Source organism: Balaenoptera physalus, assembly GCF_965194825.1.
Source record: "Balaenoptera physalus genome assembly, chromosome: 10".
Classification (NCBI taxonomy): domain Eukaryota; kingdom Metazoa; phylum Chordata; class Mammalia; order Artiodactyla; family Balaenopteridae; genus Balaenoptera; species Balaenoptera physalus.
Window position 1 is genome coordinate 57,665,888 of NC_138889.1, and position 16,281 is coordinate 57,682,168.

The 16,281-nt window shown below is 41.2% G+C and overlaps 2 protein-coding genes across 3 annotated transcripts in view; one reads left to right on the forward strand and one right to left on the reverse strand.

Annotated features, from left to right (window-relative positions):
* The window catches only part of AAMDC (adipogenesis associated Mth938 domain containing), a 32,873-nt gene extending 30,969 nt beyond the window's left edge, over nt 1–1,904 (reverse strand). The window contains exon 1 of one of the 2 annotated variants that reach the window (XM_082410386.1): nt 1,753–1,904. The gene's annotated coding sequence lies outside the window, so the exon portion shown is untranslated. The remainder of the gene's footprint in view (nt 1–1,752) is intronic. The other variant, XM_082410387.1, reaches the window with a different exon arrangement.
* Nucleotides 1,905–2,012: 108 nt separating this feature from the next.
* RSF1 (remodeling and spacing factor 1) overlaps nt 2,013–16,281 on the forward strand; it is a 179,515-nt gene continuing 165,246 nt past the window's right edge. The window contains exon 1 of the mRNA XM_082410310.1: nt 2,013–2,473. Coding sequence (XP_082266436.1) covers nt 2,287–2,473 — 187 coding nt within the window. The 5' untranslated portion in view covers nt 2,013–2,286. The remainder of the gene's footprint in view (nt 2,474–16,281) is intronic.

The window sequence follows — 16,281 nt, forward strand, 5'->3', positions numbered from 1 at the left end:
CACAGGTTCGAGCCCTGGTCTGGGAAGATTCCACATGCCGTGGAGCAACTAAGCCCCAGCACCACAACTACTGAGCCTGCGCTCCAGAGCCCGTGAGCCACAACTACTGAGCCTGCGTGCCATAACTACTGAAGCCCATGTGCCTAGAGCCCATGCTCCGCAGCAAAGAGAAGCCACCACAATCGCACTGCAACGAAGAGTAGCCTCTGCTCCGCTGCTCGCCACAACTAGAGAAAGCCCGCGCGCAGCAAAGACCCAACACAGCCAAAAATAAACAAATAAAATTTTTAAATAAATAAATTAATAAAAAGGGTTTGCATTTTTTTTTTTTTTAAAGTTTTTGGCTGCACCCCACTGGTATGTGGGATCTTAGTTCCCCGACCAGGGATCGAACCCTCACCTCCTGCATTGGAAGGCAGAGTCTTAACCATTGGACTGCTGGGGAAGTCTCAAAAAGGGTTTGTATATTATTTGAGATTAAGAATCAGTGTTCTAGGTAATAAACTCCTCTTATAATATAGAATTTTTTTCTCTTGATAAACGAGTATTCTTTCTTTCTTTAGATAATAAGTCTGATATAGAACATTACAGTTTTCCCCTTTTTTACCTAGAAATGCAGAACAAAATTCAATTTTTAATTGTGGTAATCATTTTCTCTGTTCCCAATATAATTACTTGACTATATATTTATTTTCCTTTAATTATAAATGGTCCTATTTTAAATGGTTTATATTATACTTTGAAATTCTTTTTAGTAAGTAGATACTATATAAATTTTAAATGCGCACTGAAATTTTTGGCTCAGAGTAGTAAACTATTAATTACAAATAGCTGAATTCAATCTAAATTTTAGGAATTTTCTTCAATAGTAGCAACTAATATTTTTAAAGTATTTACAGTGTGCCAGGGCATTGTGCTAATCAATTTACTGTGAATTATCTAGTAAAATCCTATGTTGTAGGTACTATTATCACCCCGACTTTACAGAGGTTCAGAGAAATAAAAAATCTTCCGCAATGTCCTGAGGCGGTTCCGTTAGGAATCAAGTCTTGCCGAACTCCAAAGCTCAGGCTCTTAACCAAAATGCACATTGTATCCCAAGCTGCACATTCTACTCTGCATTACTGATGGTTTTTCTGAGATTCTTTGTGGGAGAATGCTCACTGCTTCTCCCAACGAAGCGGAACCCTGTCTTGTAAGAAACTTTTTGCCCTTGCACAAAGTTTCCTACCATGTCCACCCTCAGTGTAGTCCTAGTGCACCCTCTGATCTTGGGCCGCTACAGAGCCTGGTCCCCAGATCTTCGTGACTCAACAAAGCCCCTCCCCCTCACACGCTGGCAACCACAGCAGGGCCCTGTCCTCTCACACCTTGGTCCCTGTGAAGAGCCTGGTCCTTTTAGACCCTGATTTCCTAGCAGGGCCCCAACTCCTCAGACAGTGATCCTGGCAGAACCTCGTTCCATCAGGCCCTCGTCCCCCCAGAGCTTTCAGACAGGCTTTCCAGCACAGGTGCGGTTCTTGTACCTTAGCAGTATCCCTCAGCAAACTTTCACTGAGACATCTCCATACAAAGGTTCCATCCCAACCACTAATTCAGGGCACCTCTCCACCTTTCCCCTCTCCAATTTTTTCTCAGAATCGTTTTTTTCCCCCCTATTCTGCTCTATTGTTGCTTCTTATTCACTCTCCTCAACTTCCCCCACCATCTGGTGCCCCAGTTTCTGCCCCGGGAGTGCCCCCCCAAACTTACCCAACGCCCTCTCTCCGAGGAGCAGCGATCTCGAACGGCTCCCTGCTTTACCTCTCACCTTTGCTCCCGCGGACCCGTTTAGGCGATCCCCCCGCGACTCGCCCGGCCCTGGAAAAGTCTTTTGGCCTGTTATCGAGTGAAGCTCCGCCCCCTTCAAGCCTATTGGTCACCGCTCGTAAAACTCCCGCCTCTCCAGCTTCCAGCCCGCCTCCCTGCCCCGCAGCCCTTGTTTTCATTCCCCTTGTCACACGAGGCAGTGGCGAACCCGAAGTGGGAGGAGCGAGGGAGGGGGGCGGAAAGAGAGCGGAAAGCGAAAGGCACGGGGCGCCTCTCTTTCCTACGTCTGACTCGGTTCTCGACTGCTCCGGGCCGCCGTTGTATTGTGGGATCGCTGCGCCGTGCCTGAGACGCTCGGATCCGCAGGGGCGCCCACTTGCTAGCGCCTCCTGTCGTCTGTAAGGTTGCCCTGCCATTCCTCGGCACCCCAACTCCCCCCACCCCCCTATCGCCTCCTCCTCCATCCTCCAGTTCAAAATGGCGGCGGCGGCGGCAGCGGCGGTGGCTATGGCTCCTCCGGGCTGCCCGGGTTCTTGCCCCAACTTCGCCGTAGTCTGCTCCTTCTTGGAGCGCTACGGGCCGCTGCTCGACCTGCCTGAGTTGCCGTTCCCCGAGCTGGAGCGGGTGCTGCAAGCTCCGCCGCCCGACGTCGGCAACGGAGAAGGTAAGCTAGGGGCCCGAACGCCCGGCGGGAAGCGGCCCTGGCACGCTCCTTCTCTCCGCTCTTCACAGACACCCGGGACCTCCGAGGCTCTGTCCTCCCGCCGGGGCGCAGTTCCGCCCGGCCGGCCTTCTCCTCCCAGCCCCCGGGGTCTTGGGCAGTGGGGAGGCGGGGCGGAGGCCCCGTAGGGCCACTCCGCCCGACGCCCATTAGAGGTGGGGGCGTCGCGGGCTAGGTCTGGGCTGGGGGCGGGGAGGGGTCATTGTGCTGGTCGGCCGCCCCTGGGACTGCTATCCCGCGGCGGGGGCCGGGCCCCCCAATCCTTCTCCCTCTCGGTGGCGGGGGAAGGGGAGCGCAGGTTCCGGCCAGCTTTGCGCTTTTCTCCTCTACTCCTCCCTCACTCCCTCCCCTCCTCCCACCATCCTCGCTACCATCTCCGGGGAGGCTGGGCTCATCTTCTCGGGGCGCCCCTTTCTCTCCCTCCACCTGGGTGGGCGGGGGCCAGCGGACACTTCATCTCTCCCTCCCTCTAGTGGGAACTCCCCCGAGAGAGTCGGCTCTGGTCTCTTTTCCTTTCCCCTCCAGGGCTGGTTTAACCCCCCAAACTCCTTTCTCTGAGTCGGGAGGTTTGCTCCTCCTCCTTAGGAGGGGGTCCTCCTCTATTCTCGCTTTGGGGGGCGAAGTCGGTTCAGCTTCTCCACTTTGGAGGGTAGAGGGTTAATTTCTCCTCCCCCATAGTTTTCCTCCTCCTCCCCACCTCCCCCCAAATGATAGAAGAGCATCTCCCCACTTTTCCAGTCCCTTCCCCCTTCATCCTGGCATAAGGCTTAGGGGAAGAAGAAGTCGCCCTCCCATTTGCAGGGTAGGGTGGGGTGGTTAGTATGTAGGGTGGAGGAGGGGCTCAGACGGAGGGGAAACAGTTGAAGAAGGTGCTTGTTGCTCATGTTTCTCTCTCTGGTGCCGCCGGTCTATTATTGGTGTTCGCAAGTGGTGCTCCTTCCACATAAGGCCACCGCGCGGCTTCAGGGCGCATGCTCTGCCCGGCCCCATTGAAACTTCCTGCTGGTGCTGCGGCGGCGGCGGCGGCGGCGGCTGGTGGTTCTTTTCGCTGGAGCATCTCCGCGCTGCGCCTGCTGCCTCCAACCCTCATTGAGCGCATCACTCACTCCCTATTTATTCCCGATCCATGCCTCTGCTTTCTGGCACATTTCTTTTTTCAGAGAAGGGATTTTTGTTGTACTCTGAGCATTGCCTTTATCTGGGAACAGCCCTTGGCTGGAGAAGAAACGTTTCCAAATAGGTCTTTTTTTTTTTCCCCCTTTTTGTCCGTATTAGGTGGCCACAGTGGACTGGGTATTGTGCAAAACAGATAGCTATTTCCTTTACAAGAAATCAGGGCCGCTCTTCAATTCTCCATGGAAATGAAGAAGTTTCTGTTAACAGAATATATTTACATAGCTAGGAAGAGCCCAAGTGTGAAGTTGTTCAAAATATTACCTATAGAGAAAATTATATTATGGCTACCAAAGACTCAAATTAATACAGCAGTTATGGTACAGGCATATATCTCTTCTTACCTGCCCAAATCTCGTCTACCATTCATAAACTCTGGCAAATAAAAGTTTATATAAAGACTTCCTGCAGAATTTCTTGAAAAGTTAAACTCCCCAATATAGTAATTTCAATTACAATTTGATGACTATCAAATTGTATTTATATTTCTTTTCCGGAAATGGTCATTATGAAGGAGAGTGCCTTATAAGTTACTTTTAGGATACCTTGGAAAATGATGGTAATGTATCTATAAGAGAGAAGTGTGGGAATTTGAGGAAAGGGATTGCTGGTAAATTGTTTTTAGAATGTATTTGGACCAAGTTGGAATGCAGGCATAAATTTTCTGTCATGGCATTATATTTTGGGTGGTATATAAGATTGCTTGCTTCTCCATTCCTTTTAAGTATTTTGGCCACTGCATTTGACTTCTGTTAGTAACAAGAAAAAATATCAGGGTCAGTCTAATACTTCATGTTACTTTTCTATCTAGGATTGAACGATGGGCGACTAGCTGAGTAAAAAATGAGAAGTAATACGAGTTGAGAGCTTATACAGTGGGTTCAGCCATGCATTACTGTTGGTATAGTTTCAACTATAATAATAGATCTTGTCATAAGGTGATCCAAGAATAATAATTAATGTTACACAGCTCAAGACCCTTGGCAAGTGAAAAGTCGCTGCAGGTGAAATTCTGCTACTGTGCAGGGAAAAGATTTTTAGGCCTTTGGTGATGGTTAACCTACTTGTAGTAGTTGATAATACTGCTCCAACTAAGAAGATTTGGACTGAGTCTTGGGGAAGGAGTTGTGGTGTACTAGAAAGAGTTAAAAGACATTGGTTTTAGTTGAACTAAATATTTTGCTGATAATCTCTGGACAGCTGAATCAACCTCTTGAATAGTGTAATAATGTGTAGTTTGTGGGGGCAAATTACTTAATTTCTATGGACCTCAGTTTCTTGAGTAAATAGAGGTAATATCTGGGGATCAAATGAAATGTTTCAAAAATCGTTTCATAAACCAAGTACTTAAAAATATTATTATTATTATTTTTTTGGCCATGCCGCACTGCCTGCTGGATCTTAGTTCCCCGACCAGGGATTGAACCCTGACCCTGGTAGTGAAAGTGCCAAGTCCTAACCACTGGACCGCCAGGGAATTCCTTAAATATTCTTGTATTACAAATTTTATTAAAGATATTTGTGAGGTAGAAGACACAAAAGTACATTTGGAATGAAAATGTTAAATTCTTAGCATGTAGTGAGAAAGGAGTTTAAGCACAGTATAATGTTGAGCTATTGTGCTCTTGGGGAAAAGTCTTTGTTATAATCAAAGGGGTTTTGCTCTATATACATTTTAGTATTTTTAAAAGGCAGTTCTTAGTGCCATTAAATAATCCTATTTTTTAAAACTTTTGGTTTTTCCTAGTGTGATTAGTCCTTAAAAGGTTTGTAAAGTATATTCTTCTGAGTTGCCGGTTAAATTCTTTTTTACCTAGACATTTATTGTTGTAGCTATATCGACACTATGACATCTTTGGAGAAGACTGTATTTCTCTATATTATCCTTGTTTGGGCCCTTTATGATCTTTCCCTTAAATTTTTGTTTATAAGTCTTAATTTGACATGGCTTCAGCTTCCTTCATCCCCTACAGTCTCAATTTTTAAATTTGGTTTTATAAACTACTTGTTTAGTCTTAAGGATATAAGCTACCATTTATTGAGCATTTACTATGTGCAAACATCATCTCCTTATTTCTTACAACTATTCCCTGAGGTTGGTACTATTATTCCTATTTGGCAGGCATAGAAACTAGGTTCAAGAGATTGATTCAGCTGTCCAGTGCCCAAGATTATACAGTTTTTGGTAGAATCTTAGATTTGTTATTGATATTAGTTAGAATAGGAAAAGAATGTGCCAACTGAAGGTATGTTTTATTCCCTCTCCCTCAGTCTACTGTAGCCCTCCCAATTCTGTGCTCTGTATGGACTTCCCCAGCTTCCTCTTGATGGGAGGTGGTTGATCAGGAGGTATGGCTGTAAACAAAAGTGGACATTGACTTTGTGGAATTACCAACATCCAAGGCTCCCAAGTATATTCCCTCTCCTCCAGAGGGCATTCTTCTTCAAGAGGAAAATATACTTTTTCATTCTTTAAACATAGTCTTTGTATGGGTACTGATTGAGAAGTTATATGTATCTAATAACAGTCTATTAAGGTGTGTATGGATAAGGTTGAGTGAGTTATTGTATAGTATTAAACAAGTTGAATCATTAGTTTTTTGGTTTGGTTTTTTAATTTTAATTTTTAGAGTAATTTTAGGTTTGATTTGTGTTTTGCATTTTTAAATGAATTGAAGTTTACCTCTTGCAGTCAAAATGTCAAGTATAAAAGGATATACCTTATTTTTTTAACTGGACTTGTGATTGTAACTTAATATGTTCTCTTCTGTTGGTGATAATCGAATTGTGTGACAGCAGTTTTTAGGTTCATTCATAAAGTAGAAAGGTGACTTTACCATAACTAGAGTCACCATCTGTTGCTTTGAGCAAAAGATCTTACCAGGTACATGTGCCAGGAGTTGCATGGATCTACAGTGGTAGACTGTTGGTGGTAGCATTGCTGGAACCAGAACCTCGTTTGGTCGAAAATGTCTAGTTTTGGCTCTTCCACCTTTGAAAGAAGAAATATTCTTTAGACATTTATTAGAGGGAAGGAGAGAAAGGTATTTCTTTTCCATCATTTTTGGTATATCACAGAGTTGAGGTAACCAAAAGTTATGGACGCTTGGAGGGAAGTTGTTGGCATTGTCCCAGAACTGGAGGTAATAGGGACAGGAGTTTTCTGGCTAAATTGGGCCTGTTAATGAAAAATGAGTTTCTTCTTTTTTAAATTACTAAGAAGTTTGCCTTGAAATTTACCTGTGTTGTTAAATTCTCAGCTAGTAAGGAAGGTAAGCATTTATTAGCTACTTTATTTACTTAATTTGTATATTGAATATTTGCTATATTCTAAGTACAGTAAACATTATGGTGATTATGTATTTTTTAAAATACCCTTTTTTTTTTTTTTTTTGGCCATGCGGCTTGTGGGATTTTAGTTCCCGGACCAGGGATTGAAGCCAGGCCCTTGGCCTTGAGAGCACAGAGTCCTAACCACTGGACCACCGGGGAATTCCCTACGGTGATTATTTTAAAAAGACATTAAACATGGGCCCTTCTTTTAAGGATTTCCTAATCTAGTAAGAAGTAGCAAGGCTGAGCTTGAGTTACTATCACCATTCAAATGCTTATTTTTTTCTCTGGGATTTTTTTTAATATATAAATTTATTTATAGTGCGTTGGGTCTTCATTACTGCATGCAGGCTTTCTCTAGTTGTGGAGAGCAGGGGCTACTCTTTGTTGCAGTGAGCGGGCTTCTCATTGTGGTGGCTTCTCTTGTTGCGAAGCACGGGCTCTAGGCACGCAGGCTTCAGTAGTTGTGGCACGTGGGCTCAGTCGTTGTGGCTCGCGGGCTCTAGAGCGCAGGCTCAGTAGTTGTGGCGCACGGGCTTAGTTGCTCCACGGCATGTGGGATCCTCCCGGACCAGGGCTCGAACCCGTGTCCCCTGCATTGGCAGGCGGATTCTTAACCCCTGCACCAGCGGGGTAGTCCCCTCTCTGGGATTTTTGTCAACTGGAGTTAGTAGTCTATGAATTCTAGTCTATAAGTTAATAGACTAAAATTATTTCTATGACAACTTTATGGTGGGATGTACAACTTCATACAGTGTGGGAAAGTAAGAACAATTCAGACCCAAAGTACACTTTAGCCTGAATCATGTATTCAAGGAAGGTATTTATGTGTGTTCCTGGATTTGAGAAAATTTCTTTGGCTCTCTACCTGATGGATATAGTCTTAATATAGTGTGCCTGGGTGTTTTTGTTTTGTTTTTCTGTTTTTACTGTGTGGCAGATCCCGTTACAAAGGGTATCAACGTGTTTTCTGTTTTCTTTTCATGTTAGAATTTTTGAAGTATCGAATACTGCTTGAGAGAGTAATGTGGGGCTTCATTTAAAAAAAAAAGATTGATTCTTTCAACAAATGTTAACTGATTACCTAATGTGTGCCAGGTACACTATACACTGGGGATACATAGGTGAGCAAGATAGATAAGATACTTCTCCTTATGGAGCTCATAGTTTAGCAGCAAAGATAGACAATGAAGCAGTGATTTTTAAAAAAAATGTTATTATATGGGTAAGTATACTGTACACTGTAGTGATACATATTTTTAGTGAACTTTGTTTTATAATTTGTTTAGCTTTGTATTTATCCTATCTGTATACTTTTTTTCCTATATTTGTACAAGTTTATCTTAATTTTCTGGATGGTAGGGTTATAAGTTTTTATATTTTCTTTGTATCATATTTTTTCACATTTCCTTTTCAATACTAATTATGTATCTCTTTGGTAATCACAAAAACAAATTATTTAAAAGTAGTCGTATACCAAGAAGTGAACTGGGTGAAAGTGGTTAAAAGGTACAGACTTACAGTTATAAGTCGTAGGGATATAATGTACAGCATGGTGACTATAGTTAATAATACTGCATTGTGTATTTGAAAGTTGCTGAGAGAATAAATCTCAAAAGTTCTCATCACAAGAAAAAAATTATAGCTATGTGGTGATGGATGTTAACTTATTGTGGTGATCATTTCACAATGTATACAAATATTGAATCATTTCATACACCTGAAACTAATATAATATGTCAATTATATCTCAAAAAAAAGAATTAAGAAAACTAGTTTTCGGGCTTCCCTGGTGGCGCAGTGGTTAAGAATCCGCCTGGCAATGGGGGAGACACGGGTTCGAGCCCTGGTCTGGGAGGATCCCACCTGCCGTGGAGCGGCTAGGCCCGTGCGCCACAGCTACTGAGCCTCCACTCTAGAGCCCGCGAGCCACAACTACTGAGCCCATGTGCCACAACTGCTGAGGCCCACGCGCCTAGAGCCGAGTGCTCTGCAACAAGACAAGCCACTGCAATGAGAGGTCCGCGCACCGCAACGAGGAGTGGCCCCCGCTCTCCGCAACTAGGGAAAGCCCGTGCACAGCAACAAAGATCCAACGCAGCCAAAAATAAAAATAAATAAATAAATAAATAAAAATTTTTAAAAAAGGTAAGAAAAATTCAATTAAGAAAAAAAAAAAGAAAACTAGTTTTCTAAGAGGCTTTATAAAAGAAAAATTGAGTTGCTGCCTTATTTACTTTTAATCTCGAATTACCTCTCACCATGAATATTACCATCATCCACCCAAGTCACCCAGATCAGAAACCAAGGAGACAACTTAGACCTCAGTCTCTCACATTCTTTGTTCCATGTCTTGAGTCTATTTCTTTATCCCATTTTATATTCACCCTCACTTTTCTATCATCATTACTACTCTGCTTTAGTCAAGCTGAACTGCTTGCAGGTCTCTGAAGGTATGAAAGGTTGTTTCACATCTTTATGCGTTTTCTTCATCCTTCTCCCTGAGTTGAATATTCTCTTTCCACCTTTCTTCCCTTGCCTGCTCACTGTACTCCTGCCCATCATTAATCTGCTCTTTAAGCACCAACTGCTCATGTGAAATTTTTCCGGCTTTCTCTGTCTCTCAAGTTAAATTAACCATTTCTGCCATTTTACCCCACAGTGTCCTGTGTAGATTTTATATCACAATACTCATAACAGGGACTTCCCTGGTGGCGCAGTGGTTAAGAATATGCCTGCCAATGCAGGGGACACGGGTTCAAGCCCTGGTCTGGGAAGATCCCACATGCTGTGGAGCAACTAAGCCCCCGAGCCACAACTACTGAAGCCTGTGCGCCTAGAGCCCTTGCTCTGCAACAAAGACAAGCCTCCTCAGTGAGAAGCCTGCTCACAGCAATGAAGAGTAGCCCCCGCTCGCTGCAACTAGAGAAAGCCTGCCTGCAGCAACGAAGACGCAACGCAGCCAAAAATAAATAAATAAATGAATACTCATAACACTTTTTGCACTTACAGTCTAGCCTATGAGACTTTAATCTCCTTGAGGGCAGGGGTAACGTTAATGAGACGAATAGTTTTTTCCCAATTTATTATAATGCCATGTTCTGTTCTAAAACTTCTTTTTAGAATTAAATCTTAGTTAAAGTTAACTTTTTAAAAAACTATTTTTAAAAATTTATTTTATTTATTTTTGGCTGCATTGGGTCTTTGTTGCTGCATGCGGGCTTTCTCTAGTTGTGGCGAGCAGGAGCTACTCTTCATTGCGGTGCGTGGGCTTCTCATTGCTTTGAGAGAGGAGGTGCATTGGGAATATAAAAGAGCAAATGGCTAACTTTTCCCAGGGGATAGCATAACGTTACTGTAGTCATTATGGAAATTTTGATGATTGAAGAGGAGATGGAAGAGCATTCCAGGTAATGAACAGCATTGGAAAAGGCATAGAAGTGTGAAATAATATGGTGTGTCTAGGAAATTGCAACCTAACTTTAGGCATTAGCTTTCCAAAAGATTTGTGGTTGAGGAACTTCAGACCATGTGAGAAAATCAATTGGGACACATGAGTTATAAGCTCCTTAGAAATATATTCTTTTTCTTTAAAGCAAAAAAAAAAAAAAAAAAAAAAGCACATGAAATAAAGGCAACATGTCAATGACTTAGCTCCATAAAGAATTCATTTTGCTTTATTCACTTTGTTTCTAGCATAGTACTTAGCATATAGTAGATGCTCAAATGTTGGTTGAAAGAATAAATGTCACATATTTCAGATTAATAATGATGGCTATTTTGATGTACTTTTAGTTTTTCTTTTTATCCTTTGCTTGCTAGAGATTTGTCATGGTGTAACTCTCCTTTTCATTTTGGGTATTGGTTATACAGATATGTACAGTTGACCCTTGAACAACAGGGGATTTAGGAATGCCCACCCTCAGTGTGGTGGAAAATCCACATATAACTTCACAGTCAGCCATCCGGCTGTCTCTGTATGGAGTTCCGCATTGGCAGATTCAACCAATTTAATATCACATAGTTAAACCAACTGTAGGTGGTGTGGTATTGTAGTGAATAAAATCTGTCTGTAAGTGGACCTATGCAGTTCAAACCCTTGTTGTTCAAGGGTCCACTGTACTACTAAATCCCCCTCTGTCCACTTGTTTTTTTTTTTCTTTTTCTTTCTTCCTTTTCCTTCTTCCTTTCCTCCCTCCCTCCCTCCCTCCCTCCTTCCTTCCTTCCTTCCTTCCTTCCTTCCTTCCTTCCTTCCTTCCTTCCTTCCTTCCTTCCTTCCTTCCGACTTTCCTCCCAGGTCCTCTCCATCTTGGGTTTTATTATTACTGTTATTATTATTTTTAAACTGGAAGTATACTTTTATTATTATTATTATTTTTAATATATATTTATTTATTTATTTTGGCTGTGTTGGGTCTTCATTGCTGCACACGGGCTTTCTCTAGTTGTGGCGAGTGGGGGCTACTCTTCGTTGTGGCGCGCGGGCTTCTCATTGCAGTGGCTTCTCTTGTGGAGCATGGGCTCTAGGCGTGCGGGCTTCAGTAGTTGTGGCTTGCAGGCTCAGTAGTTGTGGCACGTGGGCTTAGTTGCTCCACGGCATGTGGGATCTTCCCGGACCACGGCATGAACCTGTGCCCCCTGCATTGGCAAATGGATTCCTAACCACTGCGCCACCAGGGAAGCCCTGGTTGTACCAGGTCTTAAGTGCATGCCAAAGCATCTGTGTTAACCTCTGTCTTCTAAGCTTATTACTTTTTATAGGAATCCTCAGAGTATAGTTTTAAAATCCACTTTTTCTTTTACCTTTCTGAAGTCATCTCAGGGAAAAATCATTATTACTTCTCTGCTAGTTACTTTTTAAATAAAAAAAATTCTCAGCCCAGTTTCTCTGAATTGTTTTATATCATCTCCACCGGGGTAACTTGAAATTCTTATTTTTAAAACTAAAATTTTTTGAGTTGTTGAAAGGCAGTGGGCAGGCTTGAGAGTAGGGAAATCAGCTAGAGAATATAATATTATTGGTGAGATATGAATTGAGGCAGTGGCTGTGGGGAGTAAGAAAGGCTAGATCTGAGAAAGGTTTTGCAGTTAGAATTGATAAGGACTTAGTGGACGGATTAATGTGAAGGGTCTTTGAGTAAAAAGAATTTAGTATGATTCCCAGGTTTCTGGCTTAGAGAGTGGGTAATTAATAGTTTCATTATTGAGGAAAGAAATGGTTAAAAAGACCCAGGGTATATGTGGGAATGGTGTGATTCCCTATTTTAAAAAATTCAGAATTCTAATAACATATATGAGCACTGTTTGAGGAAGTAGCCATGTTAATTTTATAGCTTACTAAAAACTTACTCTGAATAAACAGATTATGGCGGTATGTCTTATTTTACAGCTGTTTTGTTTTTTGTGATTTATTGAAGTTGCTCTACATGTATGTGCTATACATATGTTAAATACACATTTAACATTTTGTTAAGGACAGTTTTATAGAGAGCCTTATTTATGTACTTAAGGTAACTAAAATTAGCTTTATTAAAATATCTTGGCATTGGTGCCCAATTGTATTCTCTTATAAGTAAAGCTTTTTTTAACTGAGATATTCTGTCATTTTCATTTGCAAAAAAAATTTGTTGTAATTTTAGAGATTGCTACGTTCTGCTGGGTAAAGGTTTGTTGTTAGACATTCTGTTCCCCCCTCCCCACAAATAAAGAGATGGAACTTCAAGTAAATTGAAATGCCACTCTAAATAAATAAATATGTTAAATATGTAGTGTGGATTGAGTCCATTATATAGATGAGACTACTTAAGTAAATGTATGTCCTTTGTGTGTGTTGATAGTTGATGAGTAATTCTTGATTAATCTTGAAAGATTCTTTAACAGAAATTTTGAGTTGAATTCCTTTTTAGGAGTGACTCTCCAACTATTACACATGCTATTAGACACCATGTGGTAACTCAAACCTGTATTGTTACCTGAGTTATAGTTTGTCTTGTCTCATGCCATTTAGTTAGTGAAGGATAGCTCCATCATCTTGAAAGACAAAATGTTACTATATATACTTCTTAAGCTAGAATTATCAATAATGTAAATAATTGTATCTACAAGGAAATTAATATTGGGAGATTTTTTCCATTTTTTTCTGAGGTTGATACTAGAGCACAGTAAGTTGCCTTTTTTATATTTTATTTAATTAATTAATTAATTTTTTAACATCTGTATTGGAGTATAATTGCTTTACAATGTTGTGTTAGTTTCTGCTGTACAACAAAGTGAGTCAGCTATATGTATGCATATATCCCCATATCCCCTCCCTCTTGCGTCTCCCTGCCACACTCCCTATCCCACCCCTCTAGGTGGTCACAAAGCACTGAGCTGATCTCCCTGTGCTATGCAGCTGCTTCCCACTAGCTATTTTACATTTGATAGTGTAGATGTCAGTGCTACTCTGTCACTTCATACCAGCTTACCCTTCCTCCTCCCTGTGTCCTCAGTAAGTTGCTTTAATAACTCAAGCAATGTAAGAATCTTAACGGGCTTCCTCCCTGATCCTGTCCCACACCCAACCTGCCATGTTTTAATTAGCTGGGGTTTTAGTTCCATATTGTCATTCTTTTTTTAAAAAATAATTAATTTTCGGGCTGCATTGGGTCTTCATTGTTGCGTGTGGGCTTTCTCTAGTTATGGCGCGCAGGCTTCTCATTGCAGCGGCTTCTCTTGTTGCGGAGCATGGGCTCTAGGTGCGTGGGCTCAGTAGCTCTGGGGCTCAGTAGCTCTGGGGCTCAGTACCTGTGGTGCATGGGCTTAGTTGCTCCGCGGCATGTGGGATCTTCCCGAACCAGGGCTTGAACCTATGTCCCCTGCATTGGCACACGGTTTCTTAACCACTCCGCCACCAGGGAAGTCTTTGTGATTCATTTATATTTATGTTTCTCAACAATTATTTAAATTAACTGTATGTTTTACTAGTTTTTTTCACTCACCACTGTTTTTGATTCCCACATTTTTCCTTTTAGATTCATTCTTTTGCTGTAGTACATTCTTTTTCAAACAGGATTTCTAAGAGGTGAATTTTGAGTTCTTGCATGTCTGAAAATATATTTATTTTGTTCTCTGTTCTGACTGCCCGTTTAGATTGAACACAGTATTCTAGTATTCACAAATAATTTCCCCCAGAGCTTTGATGATACTGCTTTTCTGTCTTCTAGGATCCACTGTTGCTGATGAGAAATCTGTCAGTCTGATTCTTTTCCTTTATGAGTTTCTTTTTCTTCCTGATTTTTATGATTTTTTTTTTCTTAATCCCCAGAGTTCTGAGATCTTTTAGGATGTGCTTTTTTCTTTCAATTTCCTTGCTTTTGCTTTTACTTTGTGTGTGTGTGTGTGTGTGTGTGTGTGTGTGTGTGTGTGTGTGAAAGCGCGGAGTCCTAACCACTGGAGCGCCAGGGAATTCCCTTACTTTTACTTTTTAAGACGATAAAATTACAAATTTATTTGAAGTTCTCTGTATATTACTCCTGTTCTAATTCTCTTTCGTCTGTTCCCATAGGCAACCACTGTTCTGAATTTTGGAGTTTATTGTTCCCATGAACACTTTTATACTAAGAGTATATATTTATGTATCCATAAACAATACGTGGTATGGATTTATATGTTTTTTTTATACTTTTTTTTTAATAAGTTTATTTGTTTTTGGCTGCATTGGGTCTTCGTTGTTGCACGCAGGCTTTCTCTAGTTGTGGTAAGTGAGGGCTACTATTTGTGGACTTGTGGTGGCTTCTCTTGTTGCGGAGCACTGGCTCTAGGCGCACAGGCTTCAGTAGCTGTGGCACCTGGGCTTCAGTAGTTGTGGCTCGTGGGCTCTAGAGCGCAGGCTCAGTAGTTGTGGTGCACGGGCTTAGTTGCTCCACGGCACGTGGGATCTTCCCAGATCAGGGCTTGAACCCGTGTCCCCTGCATTGGCAGGTGGATTCTTAACCACTGCGCCACCAGGGAAGCCCTGGATTTATATGCTTTAAAACTTTATATATAATCAATATAACACTATATGCATTCCTCTACAGCTTCCTTTATTCCCTCTTAACACTATTTTTGAAACATATCCATGTTAATGCATTGCTGTTTTAGTTATTTACTTTTAACTGCTGTATGGTATTCTATTACATGAAAATACTGTAATTTATTTATTTTTAATTGGTGGATATTTAGGTTTGTTTTTGTGCTATTAAGAGTAATGTTGTAATGAATATTCTAGCAGCTTTGCCTAGAGGTAGAATTGCTGGGCTAAAGGGTATACAGTCATCCCTTGGTATCAATGGGGGATTGTTTCCAGGACCCCCTTGTATACCAAAATCCGAGGATGCTCAAGTCCTTTATTTAAATGGCTTAGTGCAGTCTGCCGTCCATATCTGCAGGTTCTGCATCCAGGGATACAGAAGGTCTATTGTCTTCCTTTTAGCCTTGGTATAGCTGGATTGATTTCCAAATTAGCTTTATCAATTTATACATTGCCAGTAGTGTATGAAGGTTCCCATTTATCCAGGTTATCAAATCATAGCATTGTCAGACTTTTTAAATATTTGATAATGTGGTTGTGAATTAGATTCTTATTATTGCTCTGATAAGGTTGAACATTTTTTCATGTTTTTTTGGCCATTCACTTTTCTCTTGCGTGAATTGCCTTTTTATATCATTTCTCCATTTTCTTTGTTGTTTTCATTGATTTGTAGCAATTTTTTTAATGTATTTCAGATGTCAATCTTTTGTCATTTTTATTTATTTATTTATTTTTATCTTAATACTGCTTATCTTTTTTACTGTTTTTATAGTATCTTGTTGATCCAGGCTTTAAAACTTTAGCATAGTATAATTGTTAATTATTTATACATTTATACTTTTATATCTCATTTAAGAAACCCTTCTCTTTATGATTTTGAGGCATAAGGTGTTCATCTGTATTTTCTTCTAAAAGTTTTGTTTCTCAAACTGTAGTCTTAAACCTCCTGGAATTTATTTTTGTATAATGTAATTTTTTTTCCTCCCCTCACTAATTGGTAATGCCACATCTTGTATACCGGTTTCCACATATACGTGGGTGTATTTCTAGGCTCTTTTGTTACATTGGTGTATCCTTCACGTGGTTTTACTTGATATAGCTTTAAAGTAAGTCCTTTTATCTGCTAAGGCAAGTTCTCCCACCATATTCTTTTGGAAATGCTGTTGGTTATTTTTAGCCCTTTATGTTCTCA